The 22,847-nt window shown below is 31.6% G+C and overlaps 1 protein-coding gene across 9 annotated transcripts in view; it reads right to left on the reverse strand.

The window, feature by feature from the left end:
* Nucleotides 1-1,116: 1,116 nt before the first annotated feature.
* The window catches only part of Stxbp5 (syntaxin binding protein 5), a 164,221-nt gene continuing 142,490 nt past the window's right edge, over nt 1,117-22,847 (reverse strand). For all 9 annotated transcript variants that reach the window (XM_078018936.1, XM_078018934.1, XM_078018933.1 and 6 more), the window contains 3 exons: nt 17,950-18,061; nt 8,781-9,001; nt 1,117-7,233 (listed from right to left, as the gene is read on the reverse strand). In XM_078018936.1, coding sequence (XP_077875062.1) covers nt 7,192-7,233; nt 8,781-9,001; nt 17,950-18,061 — 375 coding nt within the window. In that variant the 3' untranslated portion in view covers nt 1,117-7,191. The remainder of the gene's footprint in view (nt 7,234-8,780; nt 9,002-17,949; nt 18,062-22,847) is intronic.

The raw sequence follows: 22,847 nt of genomic DNA on the forward strand, positions 1-22,847 counted from the left end.
GAGACTTGCAGTGAGGCAAGGCGACAGGGACAGAACTGAATGGAGAGAACTAAGAAGGACATGGGGAAGAGATTAAGAGAAGAGCTGTCAGAGATGCTCAAGGCAGTGGGTGGTCTCCTGTTTGGGAGAACAAGCACATTCGTTAATAATAACTGCAGCTTGATATTTAGATGAAGTTCTTAGACTTCTTTCCTTTGATAGTAATGCATATTCATTCCATCTTGTATAAAACTTTATGTTTATTAAAAGTGAATCTTCTATGTTGTTTTTGAACGTAGTTATTTATAAAAAAGCTATGGGATTTTGTTTTTTTTTTTAAAAAATAATACCAAATATAAGTGACTAAAACCAATGATTAGAATGTTTCCATACATTTTCAATGATTAGAACACATAGTTGGGTATTGATGTTAAAAAGAGGAACAAAATTTGAAAAAAAGTGATTGGCTTTTTTCTTTAAAAGATGTCTTAGTCTAAACAATAAACATTTTGCAAACTTTCATTAGGGTAACTTTGACAAAATACTTTTGTATAAAAACTGAAAAAAGTAGGAAAGTGCAAACATTAAAGTAACGGAGGAAAATCAGGATTTTCCTATAAAATTCTATGAAGAGAATGACAAGTATATTTCTATCTAAAGCACTGGAGGACTCTGTACTATTTACACAGGACACACTCAAAGTAATGATAACTTTTAAAAGGCATTACTAGACAGTAAAACAATCTTTAGTTTTCAAAATTTTATCACTTTATACCTATATATTTCTGGAAAAATACAAATATTTCTTTTGATAATAAACCAGATCATGCTATCAACTGATTTACATTACTGTATAAAAATAGAAGATATCATTTCATATCTGATTGTTTAATAATTTTCTACATAAAACGTATCCATTATGAAAATTAACCTTTGTAAAGCCTGTGGTGGTTATTCCCTTGTAAAATTATAGGTTTTTCTTGTTAACAGCTCCTATGGTGAGACATTACTGCCACCATGTGGTACAGATAAGCACCACAGTAGGAATGTATGTGTGCATGTATGTATCATAATTATTATAACAATGATGAAATATATAAAATATATATATATATATACACACACACACATTCAAAGTCAAATAAGAAAACTAGCATATACTTTATTCTAAAATGCAATGGAAACGACAACAAATAAATAGCTTTTCTTTCAGTTACGTTATTCTAGATTCATTCCTGGTATTCGTTTTTGGTACAAGAAGTTGAACACTGATACCAATAAGCACACATCTAGATCTAATTCCTGTGTCCTTTGACTCCTATTCCATCCTTGTCCTTTCCACCCCACCTCAGAGGGAGGTGACTTAAACCAAAAGATTTAGATAGTTATGAAAAATATAGCTGGCCTGCTTAAATTACCTGATTACCTTGATTTTCCCTTCAGAGAGGTGGAAATCTTTGTTACTATTTTATTAATTTAAACTGATGGGTTAATTCCACAATGCAGAAAAATATTAAAACAAATTTCCCAGAAAAAGGGCTTGTTTAGTTTCAGGAGAGGTTAGAATATTTTATTTTGCCCTATCAGAGCCCTTCAGCATAAAGAGACATACATATATATGAACATTTTCCAGAAACAATTTATAATACATTTTTTTAAAATACCAGCTTAATGGTATTTATTTACAAAAATATTTCAATACCTAATTTTAAAGTTTTGATGTAATGACAGTTTTTTTTTTTTTGCTGATAAAGTACAGGAATGCAAAATAACTACAAAGTTTTAACACATTTTTTAGTGTTTGCAGTTTTTTTTTTTAATGATACAGTACACAGATTTTTTTTAAAAAAACTTGTTTCAAATGCATATTCCAGCAATTACCTTTGAGATAGTTACTGGGACTGAGCAAGATTAAAAAAGAAAAAAAAAAGTGTAGCGACTGAAAAAACACCTGCATGTACAGCTTAAGATACACAAGCTAGAGCTCTATACCAAGCATGCTTGCCCTTGACGTGGACAATGTTAGAAACTAAATCTTGCTCTCTCTTATATTGTCTTTTGGCAATGCATTTACAATGAACCCATAGTATAACTTAGAAAGCAAAAGGTTTTCTGCTTCTAACTACCATGTTGAGCAGAGATCACACCTAAAGTATCACAGTACTGTTTATTTACAAAAAAATAAATGAAAGAAATTAAAACATGATTTATCTTCTTTGCATTGCTTTCCACTGTTATATTGAGTCCGTTTCAACTCCTTACATTGTTTTCAGTTGAACAACACAAAATAGCAAAAGTATTTTAAAAAACAAATTAAAATAAATATAATTCAATTGCCATTAATGTACCTCCCTTTTTAAGTGCCTCAAACGACCTACAATAAAGTAATACTGATGTATTTACACATACTATAAAATTTCAAATTAAACTATAAGCCTCATTGCAAAGTACTGGCAAAACTGACATTCATGTTTTTTTTTCCTTCACATAAAGAGAGAAATAAAAAGAGCACTTACAAGTAGTCATGTATTCAATTTATAAATGAATTATGACTAATAAAATTTAAGACTGTATTAGTGACTAAAGGAAGCAATGTCAGAACCCTAATAATTGGGAAGTTATGAAAATCATTTAATTCAGCTGAGAAAGGTTAGTTAGTTTTCTTTTGGTTTTGGTTGTAACAACCATTTTCTGTCCACAGAACCTTTGGAATTTCTGAGGCAGCAGTAAGATCATTAAATCATTAATATTCACAGGAAAAATAATTCCTATAGCATTTTACAAGAAATTGATCAGAATGATGAGAAGAGCAATTAACAAAAACTGTAAACATATCTTCACATTCATTTTTAAATGAAAAAACAAAACAAAAAACAACCACTTTTTGTGGGCATAAACTTCAATCAAAGAGAACACCCTAAGAGGAAAAAGCAAAGAAAAGAAAAGAAAAAAGAACATTTAAGATATAGCAGTTAAAAAGCCTAGGAATATTGATCAAGTATCAAACTGATAAGGAATAAATTCTATAAACTACAAAATAAAAACCTTCATTGACAAAAATACATAAACTCTGTTTTCATTTTTTGGAAATTTATTTTTAAAAAAGGTAGAAGAAAATACCTGGAAAACTATTTTAAATATATATATATATATATCTATAGTTATATTTTAAAACAATAGGTAAAGTAGGCATCCAACAGCAAGCTGTAGCTATTGAGAAAGACCTTGAAATTACTGTTGTGGGCATTTTCCCCCAAAATAAAAATAACATTTGAAAATGCTCAATAGATTTTTTGTTTTGTATTTTTAACTATATCAATAATATCTTTCCTGACATGTGAAGACTTTAAATGATGTATGATTTTTAAAATTAATTGTATCTCGATATGAGATATCAATATTTCTTATTATAAGCATAAAACATAACTTTTTGTATGGATAATATACATACTTTTTAAGTACTTTGACTTAAAACTTAACAAGTTCACCGTTTTTAAAATTAAAGAGTACATTTATAAAAATTTCATTTTAAAACCAAAAGTATATTCTCTAGCAGTATGTATAAATATAACATGTTACTGTATGATTGTAAAACAAATCTGAAAGTGTTGGAATCATTTAAGACCAAGAACACTGAAACAAATAGGAAATAATTTTACTTCTTTTTATCTTTAACTATATAAAACCCTATTAAATAAGGTTTTAAAACTGATCAGTTTGTTTAAGGTAAAGCTAGCAGCATATTCATGATTTTGGTATTTTTTAATACAATGTATCACTTGATTTAAACTGAGAAATGGATTAAATGATAATAAAAGTTTTCCTTACCTAAAAAAGTGCAGAAAAATTCAAGTTTAAAGTTCAGTGCTCTTTATTTTGCAGAAACAAATAAACAAAATCTCCAAAGTTAAAATGTAAAATAAATCTTTGCCACAAAAAATTTACCTTTGGATATAGCTTTCCATCGTCACATGATAAATGCCTCAAGCAAAACATATATGGAATATAAAACTCAAGGTAAAACTCTAGAATATAGAACTCAAGTTAAAACTCTGAACTCTGTGGTGTCTTCCACATATTCCTTTCCTCAGCTGTTTCTGCAGTATCACCTGTAACCTAAAAGTATATAACACTTTCAGACTTGTTTAAGACACATATCTCTACATGAAATAACTTCAGAAGAACCTACAAGAAGTTGTAAGTAAAATAAATGTTTCTTTCTTTAAAGTATTATGCTGAATTAAATTGCAACATATTTACACACAATAACAGACAAACAGCAGCATTGTTTCACATCCATAAAAAATTAAAAAAATTAAGAAGTTAGTAATTAGCTTATTTGAATTTATAATATGTTTTTGGAAACACTTCATATGATTGAAATGCAAACCGAAGGTGTTAATGCAAAATTCCAAATTGTTAAGAGTATAAGATTTTAAATAACTTTCTAAGCAATGTATATGGATTTTAGTTTTGCAAAGTGAAACAAACCGAGTATGTGGCACGTAAAGGGGAAACCACTTTCTACTGACACAGGCTAATTGATGAATACTTCAATGATTTTAGTGCAACAAAATGCAACAAAAAACACTGACATGAATAAAGCACACAAAAATCTTTAATCTTTCTGATATTTTCTATTTTGACCTCCTTTCTTTTATTTTCTTCTTTTCTTTTTCTTTCTTTTTTCCTTTTTGGTTAGTTTTCCTGAAATCCTGGCTTGCTGGTGACTACTACTTTTTGCATTAAAAAAATATCTCTCAAATTACAATAAATTCCCTGGGTTAGTTATTAACACAGACTCTTATCTACAGACTGAATCAAGTGTTAACTCAGAAGTTTATTTCCTATGCTAAAAAAGTAGTTTAAGCTTTTTAATGCTAAGTGAGTCTCTAGATTGTTGCACATGATTTGTAGATTAATTTTAAAAATAAAATAAAAAACTTAAAACACTGATTTAAGATTTTCTTATAAAATCCATCTCAGGTTATTTAGTCTATCTACTTTTCTAATTTGGAAATAATTACAAGTTTGGTTCATTTTATATACAAGAAAAATGACAGTAAAATAAAGTTGATATTAAAATAACAAAAAATAGCACAGCAAATAAAATAAATAAAGCTAACATGACCTTCCAAATGGATGGACAATCAATCAATATATTAATTTACTTAATGCTTCTTAACTTTCTTAAATCTATTACTGCTGATTTTACTGATGGCATTCACCACCAAACTATACCTATAAAAATAATCTAATATTTCCTGTGACATATCATGGAACAATGGATCTACTATTGGATAATATACAAATAAGTAATTTGTAAACTGCTCAATGTTCAAACACAGCTGATACAAACTAAACAGAAGTACGTTATTCATCAGCACTTTCTACAAATCCAAAAACTTTTGAAAATGACTGTATTTTAAAAATATTTCTTTTGACTTGATTTATCATCTGTATTACACATCACATATATTTAGGTCCTACCCAATAATATTTAAAGTAAACTTTGATGTAAACTTTTTCATCCTGCAGTGCACATTATAAAATGTAAACAAAAGTTTTCTTAGTGAAAAGAATAAGGAAGAATATATGCATAACAGAGTGCATGAAAAAGATGTTCTACATATAGCTTTACTGATCATATAGAATAGAAAAACAATCATGTTTGCAGTCAATTTGTGCTCAGATAATATCTTAATGAAAAATAAAATTACTTAAAACAATTTTTATAGAAGACAATATTAAAATTTCATTAACATTAATTTTAATGCTTCTATTTTGATCTTCCTTTGCTGCTTTAACAATAATCAATTATGATCTCAGATTAGCCTGTATTATTAGATTGCTTGCTTCCAGATCTATGGAGTGATTACTTTCCTGTCTGTAATGCTATTCTATGAACCAGTCATTCATTGTCCACAGCTATCTTAATTTGCATTGTATTCCATTACAGAAATAATTTTGTTACCAAAGTGTAAGTATTTTCCTTTTCTTTGGCTTTTTAAAACCTTGAAAGGATATGTACATATTTTTTATTATATTTATACAGCAAATATTTTGTAGGTCATCAGACTAGACTCTTATATAGATACTTATTGACAACAGATGCTTATAGTTTTCCATGCGATAGCATGTGCACTAAGATTTAATTGGCTCATCACCTGAGTGTATTGGAACTGTTAGCAAATAAAGGGCATTTTAAAAGGGGAGCTGAGCATTTTACTGAAATAATGAAACTTTTTTTTTTAAAGCAATTTTAATTAAATAATGCAAAGGTACATTTGGTTAAACATTTTATAAAAATTCAAGCAAAATTAAAAACTTAGCCAATTTCAACTTTTCTACAAATTTAACCAGTAACTACTTTGGTCAGATCCACCTTTAGCTGAATTAATGAGAACGAGGACAAAGAACATTGAAGTATTCTCCTCCCCACAATGGAGGTTTTTCTCACTTTCCACACTGCATAGCCACTACATGGAAACTCCCAGAATGATGAGCAATTCAGTCATGCTCTACACTTTTCTTTTCAATGAAAAGTGATGTATCACCTTGTTTTGCTTTTGACAAAATATGAACTAAACACAAGTATATAATAACAAGAATCCAAGAGTAGCCCATACACAAGTCAACTATGTGTATGATTTTATTATTTAAAGCCCACCATTCAGCTTAGTCTAAAGAAAGGGAAATAGTTTGTTTCTTTTTCACTAATGATACTGATGACCAGTCAATTTAAGGGAGGGAAAGTCCAATACAACTGTTTATAATCCAGTCCGATGACACAAACTACTTCAGCTTCAGAACTTTGGACTTATTGCCTCTCCCCAAAACAGGTCAAACACTGATGGCAGACACAACAGCATGAAATCTTTTGGCATATAAAAGTTTAATACAGGAATGATCCAAGGAATAGTCCCTGCCATGTCTCCTCAGCTTCCCCTTTTGTTTCTTCATCTGTCACACGTGACCTGGTTAGTATCCAAATTGTCAACTCACAGCCTGCACACACCATATATTCCATTTTGAGTGTGTGTGTGAACGCCCCTCAGTTAATGCCAATTGACTGAGGTAAAACAGTGCATGATTGTGCTAGAAAGTATTCAGCGATGAACATCCATTGAATGTTAACTTTCTTAAATCAGTGAAATAAAAAAGGAAATTTTTTTCCTCTGGCTGAAGTTGGACTTAATTGGATTCTGGGTGTCAGAACTGGTACCACTTTTTATCTTTGTATTTCAACATCATCTAAAGAGGAAGAAAGTGGGGGGGGGGAGAGAAACATTTTTAAAATGCCAGAACAATGGTATTTATAACTGGTTTCAATATTTTTCAAAAACATTGTTATTCTGAAACATTCTCTAGTGTTACTATATTGCTTACTTCAAATCATTTTATTGAAAGTGTTAAGAACTGTTCTATTTAGAAGGAAAAAAGTGACTACAACCATTAAGAACTAACTGGGAAGGTCCTCAAATTTCTTAAGAGAGGTGACCCTAATTTGGTGACTAAGCTAATAAAACTACAAATTACTTTTCTTCTCACTTAATAAATGAAGAACCTGAGGCTTCTAGGGGCTACTCATGTCAACATAATGGTGAACCTGGGATTTGAGTTCAGGCTGTCTGATTCAAGAAGCCATGACTGTAACCACCTCAATGTACTATCTTCCTTAGACTCTTAATATGACTGAAGAACATCTAGCAGAAGGAAAAAGCTATGAATTTGAGCTTTTTGCTAACTACTTAGAGTGTGGATATATTATGAAATCGTCAAAAATGCTATTTGCCTTAGGGATCATTCAGTTAGATGGTAGAGCTCTGACAACAAAAATCTAGTCCTGGATTAAAGGCTACTAACCTACATCTGTGGTGCATGTGGGCACATGTACAAGTACTCCCACAAAGGACCTCTCAATCTGTTTGAGGTCCTGAACAAGTATTTCCCAGGTCATGTTACCTCTTTCATGCATTCTAGATTTCAGCTCTCTTGAGCAAAGAGGAGATGACTTTTGGTTGAAACATTAAAGATTTAGGTGCTCAAGTAAAAAAAAAATAATAATTTTGATATGGCTCCTTCAGACAACAAACTCAAAATATCAAGGGACAATCTAAGAATTAAATATGGGGAAGTACCCCATGTCAAAGCATGGAACGGCAGAAGTGCAAAAGTGAAAAAAAATGTGTATTTTACATAAAGTCTTATTTTAAGTTCAGTTTTTAAGGAGCACTATGTTAGTCCACAAAAACATGTTTATCATAGGTCATTTTGAGATCCCTACTTTTAGCATCTGTTTCTGAGCTCTACCGTGACTTAAAAGTACTTCAAAATGAGTTCAATGCAAAATGAATCATATTAATTGGTTTCAAGATAAACTTAGTATTGTTTATTTACATCAAAATGTTATCCATTTTAATTATTTAGATTTACCAGGCAGAATCAATGAGGCGAATTATTTCCTTCTCTAGGACAAGGTGAGAGTATACTCTGAGGTATTAAGGAAAATTAGCATTGTTATGCATTTGCTAAGAAATAGTTGCAAAGATGTTGGCATTATTTATAGATCCTGAAGGTGAGCAGATCTTCCAAATTTATAAACTTCAGTAAGAAATCAAAGGTTACTGAGACATATTCTTGTAAAGGTTCCCTCTGGTGGCAAAAATCAGGGATTTGTGCTTGTACAAAGGATATAAGCAAATTCATGTATACAGAAATACACAGCTATATAAGTATAATAATGTTCATACTTGCTTTGTCTAGGGTTTTTTGTTGAAATATATGTTGGACAGACATACCTCATGAGCATGTTTAGAAAATGAATCTGCACTTGATAACATAGCTGCTGTTCTTTCTTCTAAGTCACCAAGCTTCTGCCCTCTTTCATCCAATGCCAACCTGGCTCGTGCCAATTCACCAACAACTCCAGAGGCTGCCCCTTTCACACCTTCAATGCCACCAGGGCCAGGGATATGCTGTGCAAGACTCCGTGAAGCTTTTCCTGAGGATGACTCTCCAACTAAAAGGATTTGATAAATGAAAGAGTTAATTCAAAAGCTAAAGATTTCTATTAATATAAAATCCTACTACAAATTTTTATTTGAATGACAATATAACTGGAATACTTATATATATAACTATCATTAATGTTTTTCTTTTATTATAATGTATTAAATCAGTTCTAGATACTTCTTCGAAACATGCAAAATACTAGGCACATTAATAAATACCCATATTGATATATTAGTTCATACAGCATGACAAAGTGCAAAAAAAGGGTGGTAATTATCTGTTGAAACGAGTAGTAAGCATACTGACACCAATTTATACAATCAAATATTATTCTTAAGAGTTCAGAAAATTAGAGATTATTAACTTAAAGATTTTACATTCAAATGTATAGATTTAAATATACAGATTTGATTTAGTTTTACTCCATAATCCTAAAGACTTTCTCAGAAGAAAAATGAATTTACTCAGTATTCTATTTTAGTCTCCAAAATTTGTAGATATCATACATTTGTTATCTCCATTTACTCTGTCTTTACAAAACAGATCAAGTTTTTCCTTCAAAGGATCATTGTTTCTCTTCCCTTCAGAATCCAGACCCTGAATGTCTAATACCTATTAAAGTCTTAAATTCTTACAAGAATTATTCCAGTTTCATTCCCTCTTCTTTCAGTTTACCTTTAAGGGTTAAAATTCAGTGGTTTTTAGTTTATTCACAAGGCTGTACAACCATCTCTTCTATCTAATTTCAGAGCCTTTCATCACTCCCAAAGAAGCCCCCACACCTGTTAGTAGTCAGTTTGCACTCTTCCAGTCCTTGTCAATTACTAATATAGTCTTGTCTCTATACATTTGCCTATTCTGAACATTTCATGTGATGGATTCATACAGTATGTAACCTTTCATGGCTAGTTTATTTCACTGAGAATAACGTTAAGGTTCATCTATGTTGTAGCATGTAACGGTGCTTTTTTCCCTTTATGTATGAAGAACATATTATTGTATGTATACATTTTGAATATCCATCCATTAATTAATAGACATTTGGGCTGTTTCCGCTTTTTGGTTATTATGAATAATGCTATCATGAACATTTACAGAAACTTTTGTGTGAATATGTTTTTAATTCTCTTGGGTATGTGCCCAGAAGTAGAAATGTTGGGTCATATTGAAACTTGATGTTTTAACCTTTGAGGGAACTGTAAGACAATTTTCTGAACATGGACCATTTCTCATACCTATCTGCAATGTACAAGCATTTCATGTTCTCCATATTCTTGCTAACATTTGTATGTATGTCTCTGAGAGCCAACCTTGTGAGTGTGAAGTGTTATTTCACTGTGATTTGATTTGGATTTCTCAAATAAAAAATGATATTGGGCATCTTTTCCTCTGCTAATTGATCAGTTGTACATTTTCTTGGGAGAAATATCTATTCAATATTTTCCCCATTTTGAAATTGGGCTATTTGTCTTTATTATTGAGTTGTAAGTGTTCTTTATATATTCTGGATACTAGATCTTATCAGATAGCAGATATACTACTTGCAAATATTTAACTTTCTTTGGACTATCTTTTCACTGTTTTCTTGATATATTGTTTTGAAGCACTGTTTAAAATTTTGACAAATTCTAATTTATTTATTTTATTCTTTGGTTGGTTGTGATTTAGGTGTCATATCTGAGAAACCACTGCCTAATCAAAGATCACAAAAATTTTTACCTATGTTTCCTTCTGAGGGTTTTGTATTTTAGCTTAGACTGAGGTCTTTTACCCTTTTTGAGTTTATTTTTTATATGCTGTGAAATTGGGTCCAACTTCATTTATTTATTTATTTTTGTATGCGAATATCCATTTGTTCCAATATCATTTGTTGAAAAGTTCTTTTTGCCATTGAATTTTCTTGGCATTCCTGTAGAAAAGTCCATTCTTTCACCACTGAATTTTCTTGACATCCTTGCAGAAAACACACAATTGACTATAAATATTACAGATTTACTTCTGAACTCTCAATTCTAGTCCACGATCTATATATCTATCTTTTAATATTTATTTTTTTAGTTTTCGGTGGACACAACATCTTTATTTTATTTTTATGTGGTGCTGAGGATTGAACCCAGCGCCCCGCCCATGCCAGGCAAGCGTGCTACCGCTTGAGCCACATCCCCAGCCCATATATATCTATCTTTATGCCAGTATCCCTCTATATTGATGACTAAATCTTTGTGGTAAATTTTGAAATCAGAATGTGTAAATCCTCTTGGCATGTGCCCAGAAGTAAAACTGTTGGGTCATATTGTAACTTGTAACCTCAAACGTTAAAACATCAAATTACAATATGACCTACTTTTCTCTGCCATACTCTTCTACCATGTTGCTTTGCCTCACCTTAGTCTTCTTTTTTTGGGGATATTAGTTTTTGTATGGCTATCTGTATTCCTTGCATTTAAAAAAAATTTTTTTTAGTTATACATGGGCACAATATCTTTACTTTGTTTATTTATTTTTATGTGGTGCTGAGGATCAAACCCAGGGTCTCACACATGAGAGGCGTTTGCTCCACCACTGAGCCACAACCCCAGCCCCTGTATTCCTTGCATTTTGATGAGTCTTAGGAATATCTTGCTTTATGCAAAAACTCAGTGTGATTTAAATGGGTATTGTTAAGTGTATACATCAATTTGGGCAGTACTGATATCTTAATAGTTTTAAGTCTTCCAATCCATGAACATGAGATGCTGGTTCATTTATTTATGTCTAACTTTCTTTATATTTCGAAGTTTTCAGTGTACATGTCTTTTACTCCTTTTGTTAAATTATTTTCAAGGGGTTTATATTGCAAACAGAATTGTTTTTTAATTTCTTTGATTATTTGTTGCTAGCATATAGAAATGCAGTTGTTTTATACTGATCTTATATCTTTTGCTGAACTTTTTTGATAGCTGTAATTTTTTTGGTGGATTTCTTAGGATCTTCTTCATGCAAGACTCTATTTGCAAATAAAGAGTTTTATTTTTTCCAATATGCATGCCTTCCACACTTTATTTTCTTGCTTAATTGTCCTTAATGTGGTGAATTACTGATTGATCTTTACTTTTTAAAAGGACAAATCAACTTTGAATTCTTGTGCTTGATATATTATCCTCATTGGTTAATGTTGGATTTGTTATATTAATATGAAATTTTGAATTTTATATATACATTCATAGGTGGCAGTTGCCTTTATTTGTTCCTTTCTCAGAGCGTTTAGGTTTTTATTAGAATGGTCGTGTTAAAATGAGTTGATAAGTGTACATTCTTTTTTGATCTTTTTGAAAAAGACAGTGTGGAAGTAGGTTTTTTCCCCTAAATATTTGATACAATTTACTAATGGAGCCCAGTTTGTACCCAGAGTTTACTTGTGGAAGTCTGAAATGACAGTTTCAATATCAAATAAGTATATTGCTATTTTTTTTATTGTTTTTTTTGTCCATCTTGTTTTTTTTAAGGAATTTATTTACTTCACCAAATATATAAAAAATTTTTAAATAAAATTATGTTTCATTTCCTCATTTTAAATTTTTATTAAAATATTTTTTAATGCATTGTAGTTATATATGATAGTGGACTTCATTTTGAAATACTCATAAATGCATATAATATAATTTGCTTCGATTCAATCCCCAGTACTTTTCGTTTATTTTCCCTTCTCTTCCCCTGATCCTCCTTCCTCTACTCTACTATACTGTTCTTCCCTCTATTTATTATTTCTTTTAATCGGTGCATTATAGTTATACATAAAAGTAGAGTTCACTGTGATATATTCATATATGCACATAGTATAATTTGGTCAATTTCATTTGAAAATGGTAATAATAACTTCAGTGATAGCTGTTTTCTCCATCCCTACAGTGATCACTTTTCCTTTCTTTATTCTTGCTTGGTTTCACCAAAAGAATCAACATTTTTAGCTTTTGTTATAGACTAAATGGTGTGTGCCTCCAAAGCGCCTATGTTGATATTTAATCACCAATGTGATGTTGGGCATGGGGCTTTTCAGAGGTAATTAGGTAATGAGAGTGGAGGTCTCGTGAATGAGATTAGGGCCTTATAAGGGCCAGAGAGCTAACTTGCCTCCTTTCTCCCATGTGAGGATACTGAACGAAGATGGCTATCTGAAAACCACCAAGAGGACTCTATTTTAGTCAGACTTTTCATTGCTGTGATCAAAAGAAGTGACAAGAACAATTTTAGAGGATGAAAAGTTTATTTGGTGCTCATGTTGTCAGAGGTCTCAGTCCTTAGAAAGCCAACTCCATTTCTTGGGGACTAAGGTGAGGCAGAACAACCTGGTAGAAGAGTATGGCAGAGAAAAGTAGGTCAGGATGGTGCACCCAGGAAGCAGAGAGAGCGAGCTCCCATCACCAGGAACAAAATGTATACTCCAAAGGCATGCAACCCCCATGACCTACCTCTTCCAGCCATATCCTATTTGTCTACAGTTACCACCCAGCTGATCCCCATTAGAGAATTAAACAACTGATTAAGTCAAACCTTTCCTAACCCAGTTATTTCACCTTTAAACTTTCTTGCAACATCTCACAAATGGCCTTTTAGGGATACCTAATATCTAAACCATAACAGACTCTCACCAAGAACTTGACTCTACTGGAAACCTGCTCTTAGATTTCTAACCTTCAGGATTATGAGAAATAAATTTCTATTGTTTATAAGCCATCTAGTCTATAATATTTTGTTACAGCATCCCAAACTAAGACTGCTTTGGTACATATATATTTTTGCTGTGTATTTATTTACCATTTCATTGTTAACCTTAATCTTTTTTACTTTATCTTTCTATTTTTCTAACTTTTTGAGATGGATGCTCAGTTTAATCACTTTAATGTTTTCTTTTTCTAATACTTAGTATATACTTAGGGCTACGAATTTTTACTCGTAAGTGCTACTTTATATAAATACCAAATGCAAAATGGTTTTTGTCTGCCTGTTGAATCAGTCAATGGGTATACTGATTGATTGGGAAATTGTCTTTTCTAATAGTCATCTCAATATTTGTTTTTCTTGACTTTAAAGAGAAAATATTAGTTGTATTCAAATAGTGTTTTAATGTCTAGTTTTTGTGACATTAATAGACTTATACCAAGCTGACTCTTCATTTGCCCTGATGCTTTTCCATCTTTTAAAGTTTCAACCTTTCTGTCCTTAGGCTTTAAAGGTGTTTTTTACATGCAATGAACATTTCTTTCATTTTAAAATTTTTCCTTGTCTTTTAAATGAAACATTTATTTTATCTATATTTGCTACCATTGTTTTCATTTAAGTTAAATCTGTCATCCTTTATGTGCTTTGTACTTATCCCATTTGTTTTGTGTTCTTTCCTTTCTTGCTTTCTTTTGGAACAACTGTGATTTTTCCTACTATTCATCTGGAAGTTATAGGCCATTATTCTAGATTTTAGAAGTTACTCTAAAAATTATAACTAGTAATTATACTTATATTCTTATACATCAATTTTCCCCAAATCATTATTTTCTACACCTATGACATTCCAATGAGAATAATTTTCTTTTTATTTCAAGCACACCTTTTAGAATTCCCTTGCATGTGGTGGCAAGTCTTACTTCTTGTTCATTTGCCTAAAAATGTCTCATTCTTGAAGGCTATTTTCTTTGTGTATAGAATCATAGATTAAATATTATCTTCTATCAACATATAAAAGAGTACCTTATTATCTGTTAAGTGATGTATCAGTCTATAACCTGTTAAAAGACACATCATTTTTCTCTATCCAGTTTAAAGATTTTTCTTTTTATGTTTAATGTATTATATGTCTATCTAGTTGATGAGTTTATTAAAAACAACTGAAATTCATTAGACCTCTTAAATTTGTGCATCAGCATCACTTATCAATTTTAAAAAAATTTAGACATGTCTTTACATATTGATTCTTCATATTTTATATTTCCTTCTTGAGGTTTAAATATGTATTAGATTTACTCACTGCAAGTTCTATTTTGGGGGGCTCTCCTCTATACTCTACATGTTTTTGTTTCTTTGTGACACATTTTGGATGGTTTCTTCTTTAAGTTATGAATTCTCTCTTCATAAGTTGTCAAATTTGCAATTTATGCCTATTTAGTGACCACCATTTTGTTTTTTTCATCTTTAATTCCAGTACTTCATTTTAGTTTTTTTCCCTATCTATGGAATTTTTATTTATCATCATGAACATGATATAAGTTGACCAACCCTAATCCAACTGTCCAGAATCCAAAACTTTTTGAGAGCTAACATGATGCTCAAAAAATTTCAGATTTTGTAGCATTCCAAATTTTCAGATTGAAACTGGTAAAAGTCTATGCAAACATTCAAAGACTCCAAAAATTCTAAGGACTGAAACACTTTTGCTTCCAAGCATTTCGGTTAAGGGATATTCAACATGCATGAATAATTACTGCATAGATTGTGTCTGCAAATTTCCATATTTTAAGTGCTACAATCCTAATTCTGCTTTTTCTGTTTTACTTTTCAATGTTCCCGGTTATCTATGACTATATGACTATATACTTAAAAACCTATATTTAAAGATTTAGAATATGTTACCTCTTTCAAAGAAACTCATCCCACCTTCCTCACCCATTTGCTAGGTTCTGAGGAGTCCAGCAGTCTGGGAAAATCTTAATGAACACTTAAAGTTTTCCAAGTCACACAAATAATTTGAAGCTGTGCTGAAGTTTGTGTAGACAAAGGCTAGTTTGTTCCCAATTCACCCTTACTCTTAAATTGTAGTCCTTTGGGATCCTTGCAAAGAGGAAGAGTTATTTCAGGGTTCCTGTCCTTGGAAGTGGAGCTTAATGGATGATATTGGTGGGGCCTAGGTAGAACAGAATGCTGACAGAAATGCAGAGAGTAAAGGCTGTACTGATGAGGTGTGTGATAGAAATGAGGACACTCTTGGGAATTGGATTAGAGGCCACTTGTGTTATATTTTGGCAATTTTTTTTCCTTACATTTTGTCCATGCCTTGAGACTAGTGAGGCTGAGTTTAAAGGCGACAGACTATTTAATCTGGTAGAGAAAATTTCAAGGCAGCACAACATTCAGTCAGTGCCAAAGATAATGCTGGCTGCTTTTAGCCAAATTTACATTACAATTGGGAGCACAGGGCACAACAAAAAGCATTAAAAAATTTGCAGTTTGGCCAGAATATATGTTTAAATTTAAGGTCAAGGAGGGTGAGGGTATTGAAGATTAGAAACTTTAAAAAGAAGCCAAGTACTATGCATTGAGACAAAAGGAAAGATCACTTGAAGGCAATTCAGGAACAAGCAAGACCCTACTCACTGTAGGTTCAAAGGCTTTTGTTTGAGAAAACAGTTCTGAGGGCATAAGATTTGCTAGCACAAGACCACTTAGTAAATTTTTTTTGCCTCTGTTCAGCTGTCTAGGGACTCAGAGACCAATGTAGACTTGGTCCATATTGGCCTGGATTCTGCTCCAGTTGCTGGCGTACTCTGGCACTGTCCACTGATGCTTGTTTTGCGGACATGTAGAATCTAAGAGTTATGGAGTCATGGAGGTTTCTACTGAGATTAAAAAAAGGAAAAAACAAACAAACAAACAAACAAAGAAAAAACAAACCCACAAAAACAAACCCACACAAACAAAAAACTAAACCAAACTAAACCCTGGGCAATCAGGCAGTGTGTGTGGCAGTTATAAGTTTCTGAAAGCATACCTTGACAGGGCAATGAGTGAATCTGTGAGAGAGAAGCGGAAGCTGTAATGGAGATCCAAGGAAGTGACAGAAGCCTAGGAATGGTGGAATACCCAATGAGGGAAGCTACAGGCAAGCAGAGCCAGCAAAAGAGAAAGGCTTTGTAGCTACAGCCAGCAAGGTATAGGAGCAGGGCTGCCCAAGCATTTTAAGAGCTCACATCATGCCACCATGGCATGCCAGACATGGAGCTATGCTTTGCATGCTGGATTTTGGTCTTGCTTTGGTCCCATTCTTACTATTTTTCTATTCTTTTCTTTTGAAATGGGACTGTTTGCCTTGTGTCCTTGCATCTTGGAAATATGTAACTTTCTTTTTGATTTATACAGGGGCTCATAGCTAAGAATTTCCCTTGAGTCTCAGAGGAGACTTTAGACTTAGACTTTTGAGCAATGCAGAATAGCTGATAATTTGGGAACTGAATGCATTTTGCATTGTGAGGTAGATATAAGTCTTTGGAAGTCAGAGGTTGGCTGTTACAGTCTGGATCTTAAGTGTCCCCCAAGGGCTCTTGTGTTAAAAGTTTGGTTCCAGCTCATACCACAGTTAGGACCTGGTGGAACCTTCAGGAGGTAGATCACAGTGAAGGGAAGTTGGATTACTGGGGATGTGCCCTTGAAGGGGAAATTGGGATCTTGGCCCCTCCTCTCTCTCTGGTTAGCTGCTGCATGCAGTGAGGAGCTCTGCAATATCACACACTCTCTACCATGACGTTCTTAACCTTACCACAGGCTCCAAATAACCGACTATAGACGGAAACCTCTGAAACTGTGAGCTTTTATAAAAGAAATCTTTCCTCCTTTTAAGTTGCTTTTCTCAGGTATTTTGTACGGACATGAAAATCTGACTGACACAGTTATTAACTAAAGACAATCACAGAAATAAAATAATGATGATCACATTTAATGTAAATAAATACTCTTTAAATTATTCATGCAATTTGTGAATACTTCTTTTTAGCCACTTGAAACTATTCTGATTTTGGTTCCCTGAGAAATACATTTTCTTGATTTGGGACATAAAATAAATAAATAATTTTATTTATTCTTTTAAAATATGAATATATTATTCTGACAAAGAGGGAATGAGTGAACATAATTTTATACATGTAAAAAAATTACATGACTTGAATGTTTCTGTACTATGAAGATATATCATCCAAATTAAATAAATCAACTTACATAGTTCTTCTCTATCAAGGGACTGTGCACCACCTCCAAACAAGCCTTTAAAGAATCCCCTGTTTGGTGCTTCAGGTGTTTCTACAGGAGTGAAGAGTTCACCCAACATCTCCTTTAAAATCAAAACAAATGTAATTGTTAAAGCTTCAGGGAAACTAAACTGTATTAAAAGCATCACTGTAAACTCTCCAATGTAACTTTAGAACATTAACTTTTGAGATTCACAAACAATTAAGCAGAATATTTTGAAAAATCAAAGTACTTACTGAATAATTCAACAGTAAGTTTCTAATATTCAATTTACTAAGACTAACTTGCTATTTGCTCCTTTTACTGGATTACCTTTTTTGCCCTTCAGACAAAGATGATATTTCTGCTTATACTGAATGGAGATTTTAATCTTCAAGACAAAATTTTCATGTAATTCTTATCGAGATCGAGAATTTATAATTTGGCTTTCTTACATTAGAAAGAATTACACTTTCTACTAGCAGGTCAAGAATTTCAGTGTAATAATAACAAAATATAGAATGAGAATTACAACCTTGAGCTGAGTTAGAAAATCAGTAACTTTTATATATCAGTTTCCTTTTTCTTGAACAAATACAGGAAAATAATTATGCTAATATACAACTGGAATTTTATACAATTCTGTTAGGGACATGATGAGAAAGGTTCCTTTTACATTGTCAGATTTTCCTGAAATTACTGTCAATATTCTTCAGGGAACATTAATGGTAAAAGCCAGTTTAGAGAAAGGAAAGACTGCTGACATGCTACTGATTTTGCTGAGAATACATGAAGAAGGAAGAAGAGCTTCTGTTAGAAATGGATGGTACAACATTATTTACAAGGCAGCTATAAAAGTAAATTAAAAATATATTGAGTTTTGGGATTGTATTTTTCTCTATTAAAGAGAAGCAGTTACTATATAAAGGCCAAGTACACTATGGCTCTAGGAAGGAGTTTTGCTGTACTCTAGTATTACATTATAGTTGGGGTAAAAGTATGAATTTTCATGGTTACTTCCTTAGGGCTAGGCTGAAATAGGATGTACAAAAGTTTTACTTTCAGACATATTCATGTTAATGTTGTCTTTCAAGCCAGATGGCAAACAGGAAGAGATAATTATTAATACTACATGGCACAAGTTTCATTTATAATAGTTAAGTGGACTTAAGGCCTTCCATTTTAATTTTGTTTCCTTTGGAATTGAACAGACTCTATTTCACAGAAGAAGAAATAGAGTCAAAAAATATATGAAAAAATGCTCACCATGTGTAGCAATTAGAGAAATGCAAATTAAAACCACACTGAGATTCAATCTTATTCTAGTCAGGATGGAAATTACAAAAAATACAAGTAACAATAAATGTCTATGAGATTGTGGGGAAAAAGGTACCCTCATAATTGCTGGTGGGACTGTAAATTGGTGCAACCACCCTGGGAAGCAGTATGGAAATCCCTCAGAAAACTTGGAATGAAACCACTGTTTGACCCAATAATTGACCCAATTACTCCACTCCTCAGTATATACCCAAGGGACTTAAAATTAGCATACTAATTTGACACAGCTCAACTCACATCATCTAAGCTATGGAAGGGAAATCATCCTAGGTGCCCTTCAACAGATGAACAGATAAAAAAATGGGGGATATGTACACAATGTAATATTACTCAGCCATAAAGAATGAAATAATGGTATTTGCCAATAAATGGATGAAACTGGATACAATTATGCTAATTCAAAAAAGCCAACTCTCCAAAACCAAAGTCAAAATGTTTTCTCTGATATGCGGATGCTAACACACAATAAAGTAGGGGTGGGTAGAATAGAAGTTTATTGGATTAGCCTAAGGGGAATAAAGGGAATGAAGGGGCGATGCGAATAGGAAAGACAGAAGAATCAACTGGACATAATTTTCCTATGTTCATATATGAATACACGACCACATCATGTACAACCATAAGAATAGGATCCTAATTAGAATAAGATACATCCCATGTTTGTACAATATGTCAAAATATATTCTACTGTCATGTATATCTAAAAAAAATCCAAATCCGAAAAGGAAAAAATAATTGTTTCCTTCGGATTTTTAAAGTACACAGAATTGGAATAAAAACATCATAAATTTAATAATTCAAACTTGTTAAAACTACCATAGATATATTGAACCTATTATCACATGGAATTATGTTAGACTCTATCAACATTAAATTAATTTTAGGCATATTTCCAACCTTCTTAAATTGTATTTTAGGGATCCTAATTTATATTTATACTTTTGATAGATCCTTTTATAGATTTTATTGGTCTTAAAAATTACTTAATTCTACTGTACTGATATAACTATAGCAACAATAATGGCAATACAAATATTATTTGAGTGTCTAACATGTTAAACCAAGAGTAATATGATATTTATAAATAGTGATAGTAAAAGATGTGCTTACATTTATTTAACCTTACTTTAAAATTATGACTTATATTTCCTAACTTATTTTGTATTTAATGAGCTTGCAATTATATAGAGTAGGAAATACAAGGGAAAAAATTACAATTGTAGAGAGTCACTGTATTCCATGTAGAATGAACATAAACTTTGAAAACAGATGTGAGTTGGATTCTTTGCCTTTTACTAGCAGAGGAAACTTAGGCAAACCAGTCTCTTAGACAAAGGTTTCTTTGATTTTCAAAAGGGAAATGATACCTGTCACTCAGAAATATTAATAGGATTAAAGATAAAAAAACATATAAATGCCCAAAACAGATATTAATGACATAAATACAAAAATATAAAAATATCCTTTTTTACAGAAAGAATTTCTTTTTTTGTAAGAAATAAATTTTTAGAAAATATACATGTCATTTTTCAATAGGTTAACATTAAAATCAGATATCTTTAAATGAAGTTTGAAATTAAATGTATGAGGCTACATTATCCACAGTGTATAAATTTGGGGAAAACACTAAATAATATGTGCTTTCCATGTACTTAAATAAAGATTTTTAACTGTGATTAATTTTATTATTTAGAATTATTAATGAGTAGTAAATGTTGGTAAAATCTAAAATAGTCACAACCCCAGCCCTTTATCTCTATGATTATGGTAAGTTTTATTTAAGGAATCAAAATAGTCTCTTTGGAAAAATAAGATTGTAAGCTGCTTTGTGTTTTTGCTTTAGAGTATGATTAAAATAATGCTACATAAAGAAACTAAAGCATTTCAGTCTATAAACATGTCCTTTGGCTAATTGCCTTTCAATGATAATAAAAATTCCTCAATTTATTATTTTTTAGAGTTTTTTGAAGCATAATTGAAGTACAAAATTGTACATATTTAAAGTGTACAATTTGGAAAGCCACCTTATATATATGCCCATGAAATCACTACTATAATCAAGATTATGAATATATCTGCCACATCCAAATTTACTTATGGTCCTTTGTGAAAACTCTTCTCACTTCTCTATTCTCTATCCTCAAGTAACTGCTGATCTGCTTTCTTTACAATATATTTGCATTTTCTTGAGTTTTACACACAATATGTACCCTTTTACTTTGCTTCTTTCACTCAGCATAATTATTCCGAGATTCATAAATGTTGATTATATCAACAGTTTAGAAAACATACAAACAAACAAACCCTGAACAACTAGGATTAGAATGACTGGGTTTACAAAAATTTAACATTTTAAGAAATTGTTAAACTTTTCAAAGTCGTTCTGTATTATATTTCTACCACTACTGTATGAGAATTCTATATCCTCTGTATCTTTGCCTAAAACTTGACATGGTACTCTTTTAACTTTTACTATTTTTAACAAGTACGGTGTTTCTATGGAATTTTAATTTGCAGTTCCCTAATAATGAAAGATGCTGAGCATCTTTTTTTGTGGTGAAATGTTTTTTTGAATAATTTGACCATATTTTTAATTGGATTGTTTTTTTTGCTGTCAGTTGAGATTTAGATTTAATACCTAATCTATTCTAGATATAAGATTTTACTAGATACGTGCTTAACCAAATTGTAGTCTGTGGCTTGTCTTTTAATTTCGACTAAGGGTCTTCTGAAGAGTAGGCACTTTAAAGTTTGTTGAATTTATCCAATTGTTCATTTATAGACAGTGCTTTTGGTGTTGTAGCTAAGAAATCTTTACCTAAACCAAGGTAACAAATATTTTATGTTTCTTGTAGAAATTTTATAATTTGGGGGTATACATGTAGGTCCACAGCCCATTTGAGCAAATTTTTGTGTACAGTATGAGATATGAATGAAAGCTCATTTTTGTTTTTGCATTTCAGTATTCAATAGTTTCAGAATCATTTATTGAAGAGGCAATCTTTTTCCACTGCACTGCCTTTTTCAAAAATTAGCTGACCATATAGTATATACACACATACACAGGCTTATGTGTGGCTAGTCCATTCTGATCCTTTGACTTAATATGTCTATCTTGATGCCCATTTCATTTCTTTGGATTACTTTATAAGCTTTATAATAATTCTTAAAATAAGGCTGTTATTAGCTATTCAATTTTTTCTTTTTTGAGTTATCTTGCCTACTTTTCTCTTGCATTTACATATGAATTTCAGGTTAAACTTTTTAATTTCTTACAAAAAATCCAATTAGGGTTCTGATTGGATTGTCTTGAAAATATAGATCAATTCTAGAAGAATCAACCTCTTATTGAGTTCATGAGTCAGAATCCATGAATGAGGTGCATATTTCCATTAGGTTTTTAAAATTTTTCTTTCATTAATATTTGTAGTTTAGCTGGAGGTCTTTCACATTAGGTGTTGAATTTATCTCTAAGCACTTCACATTTTTGTAGTTACTGAAAGTAATATTGCATTTTAAGCAATAATGTTCAAATTTTCATTACTAGTACA

Source organism: Ictidomys tridecemlineatus, chromosome 8 (genome assembly GCF_052094955.1).
Source record: "Ictidomys tridecemlineatus isolate mIctTri1 chromosome 8, mIctTri1.hap1, whole genome shotgun sequence".
In the NCBI taxonomy this organism is placed as follows: Eukaryota; Metazoa; Chordata; class Mammalia; order Rodentia; family Sciuridae; genus Ictidomys; species Ictidomys tridecemlineatus.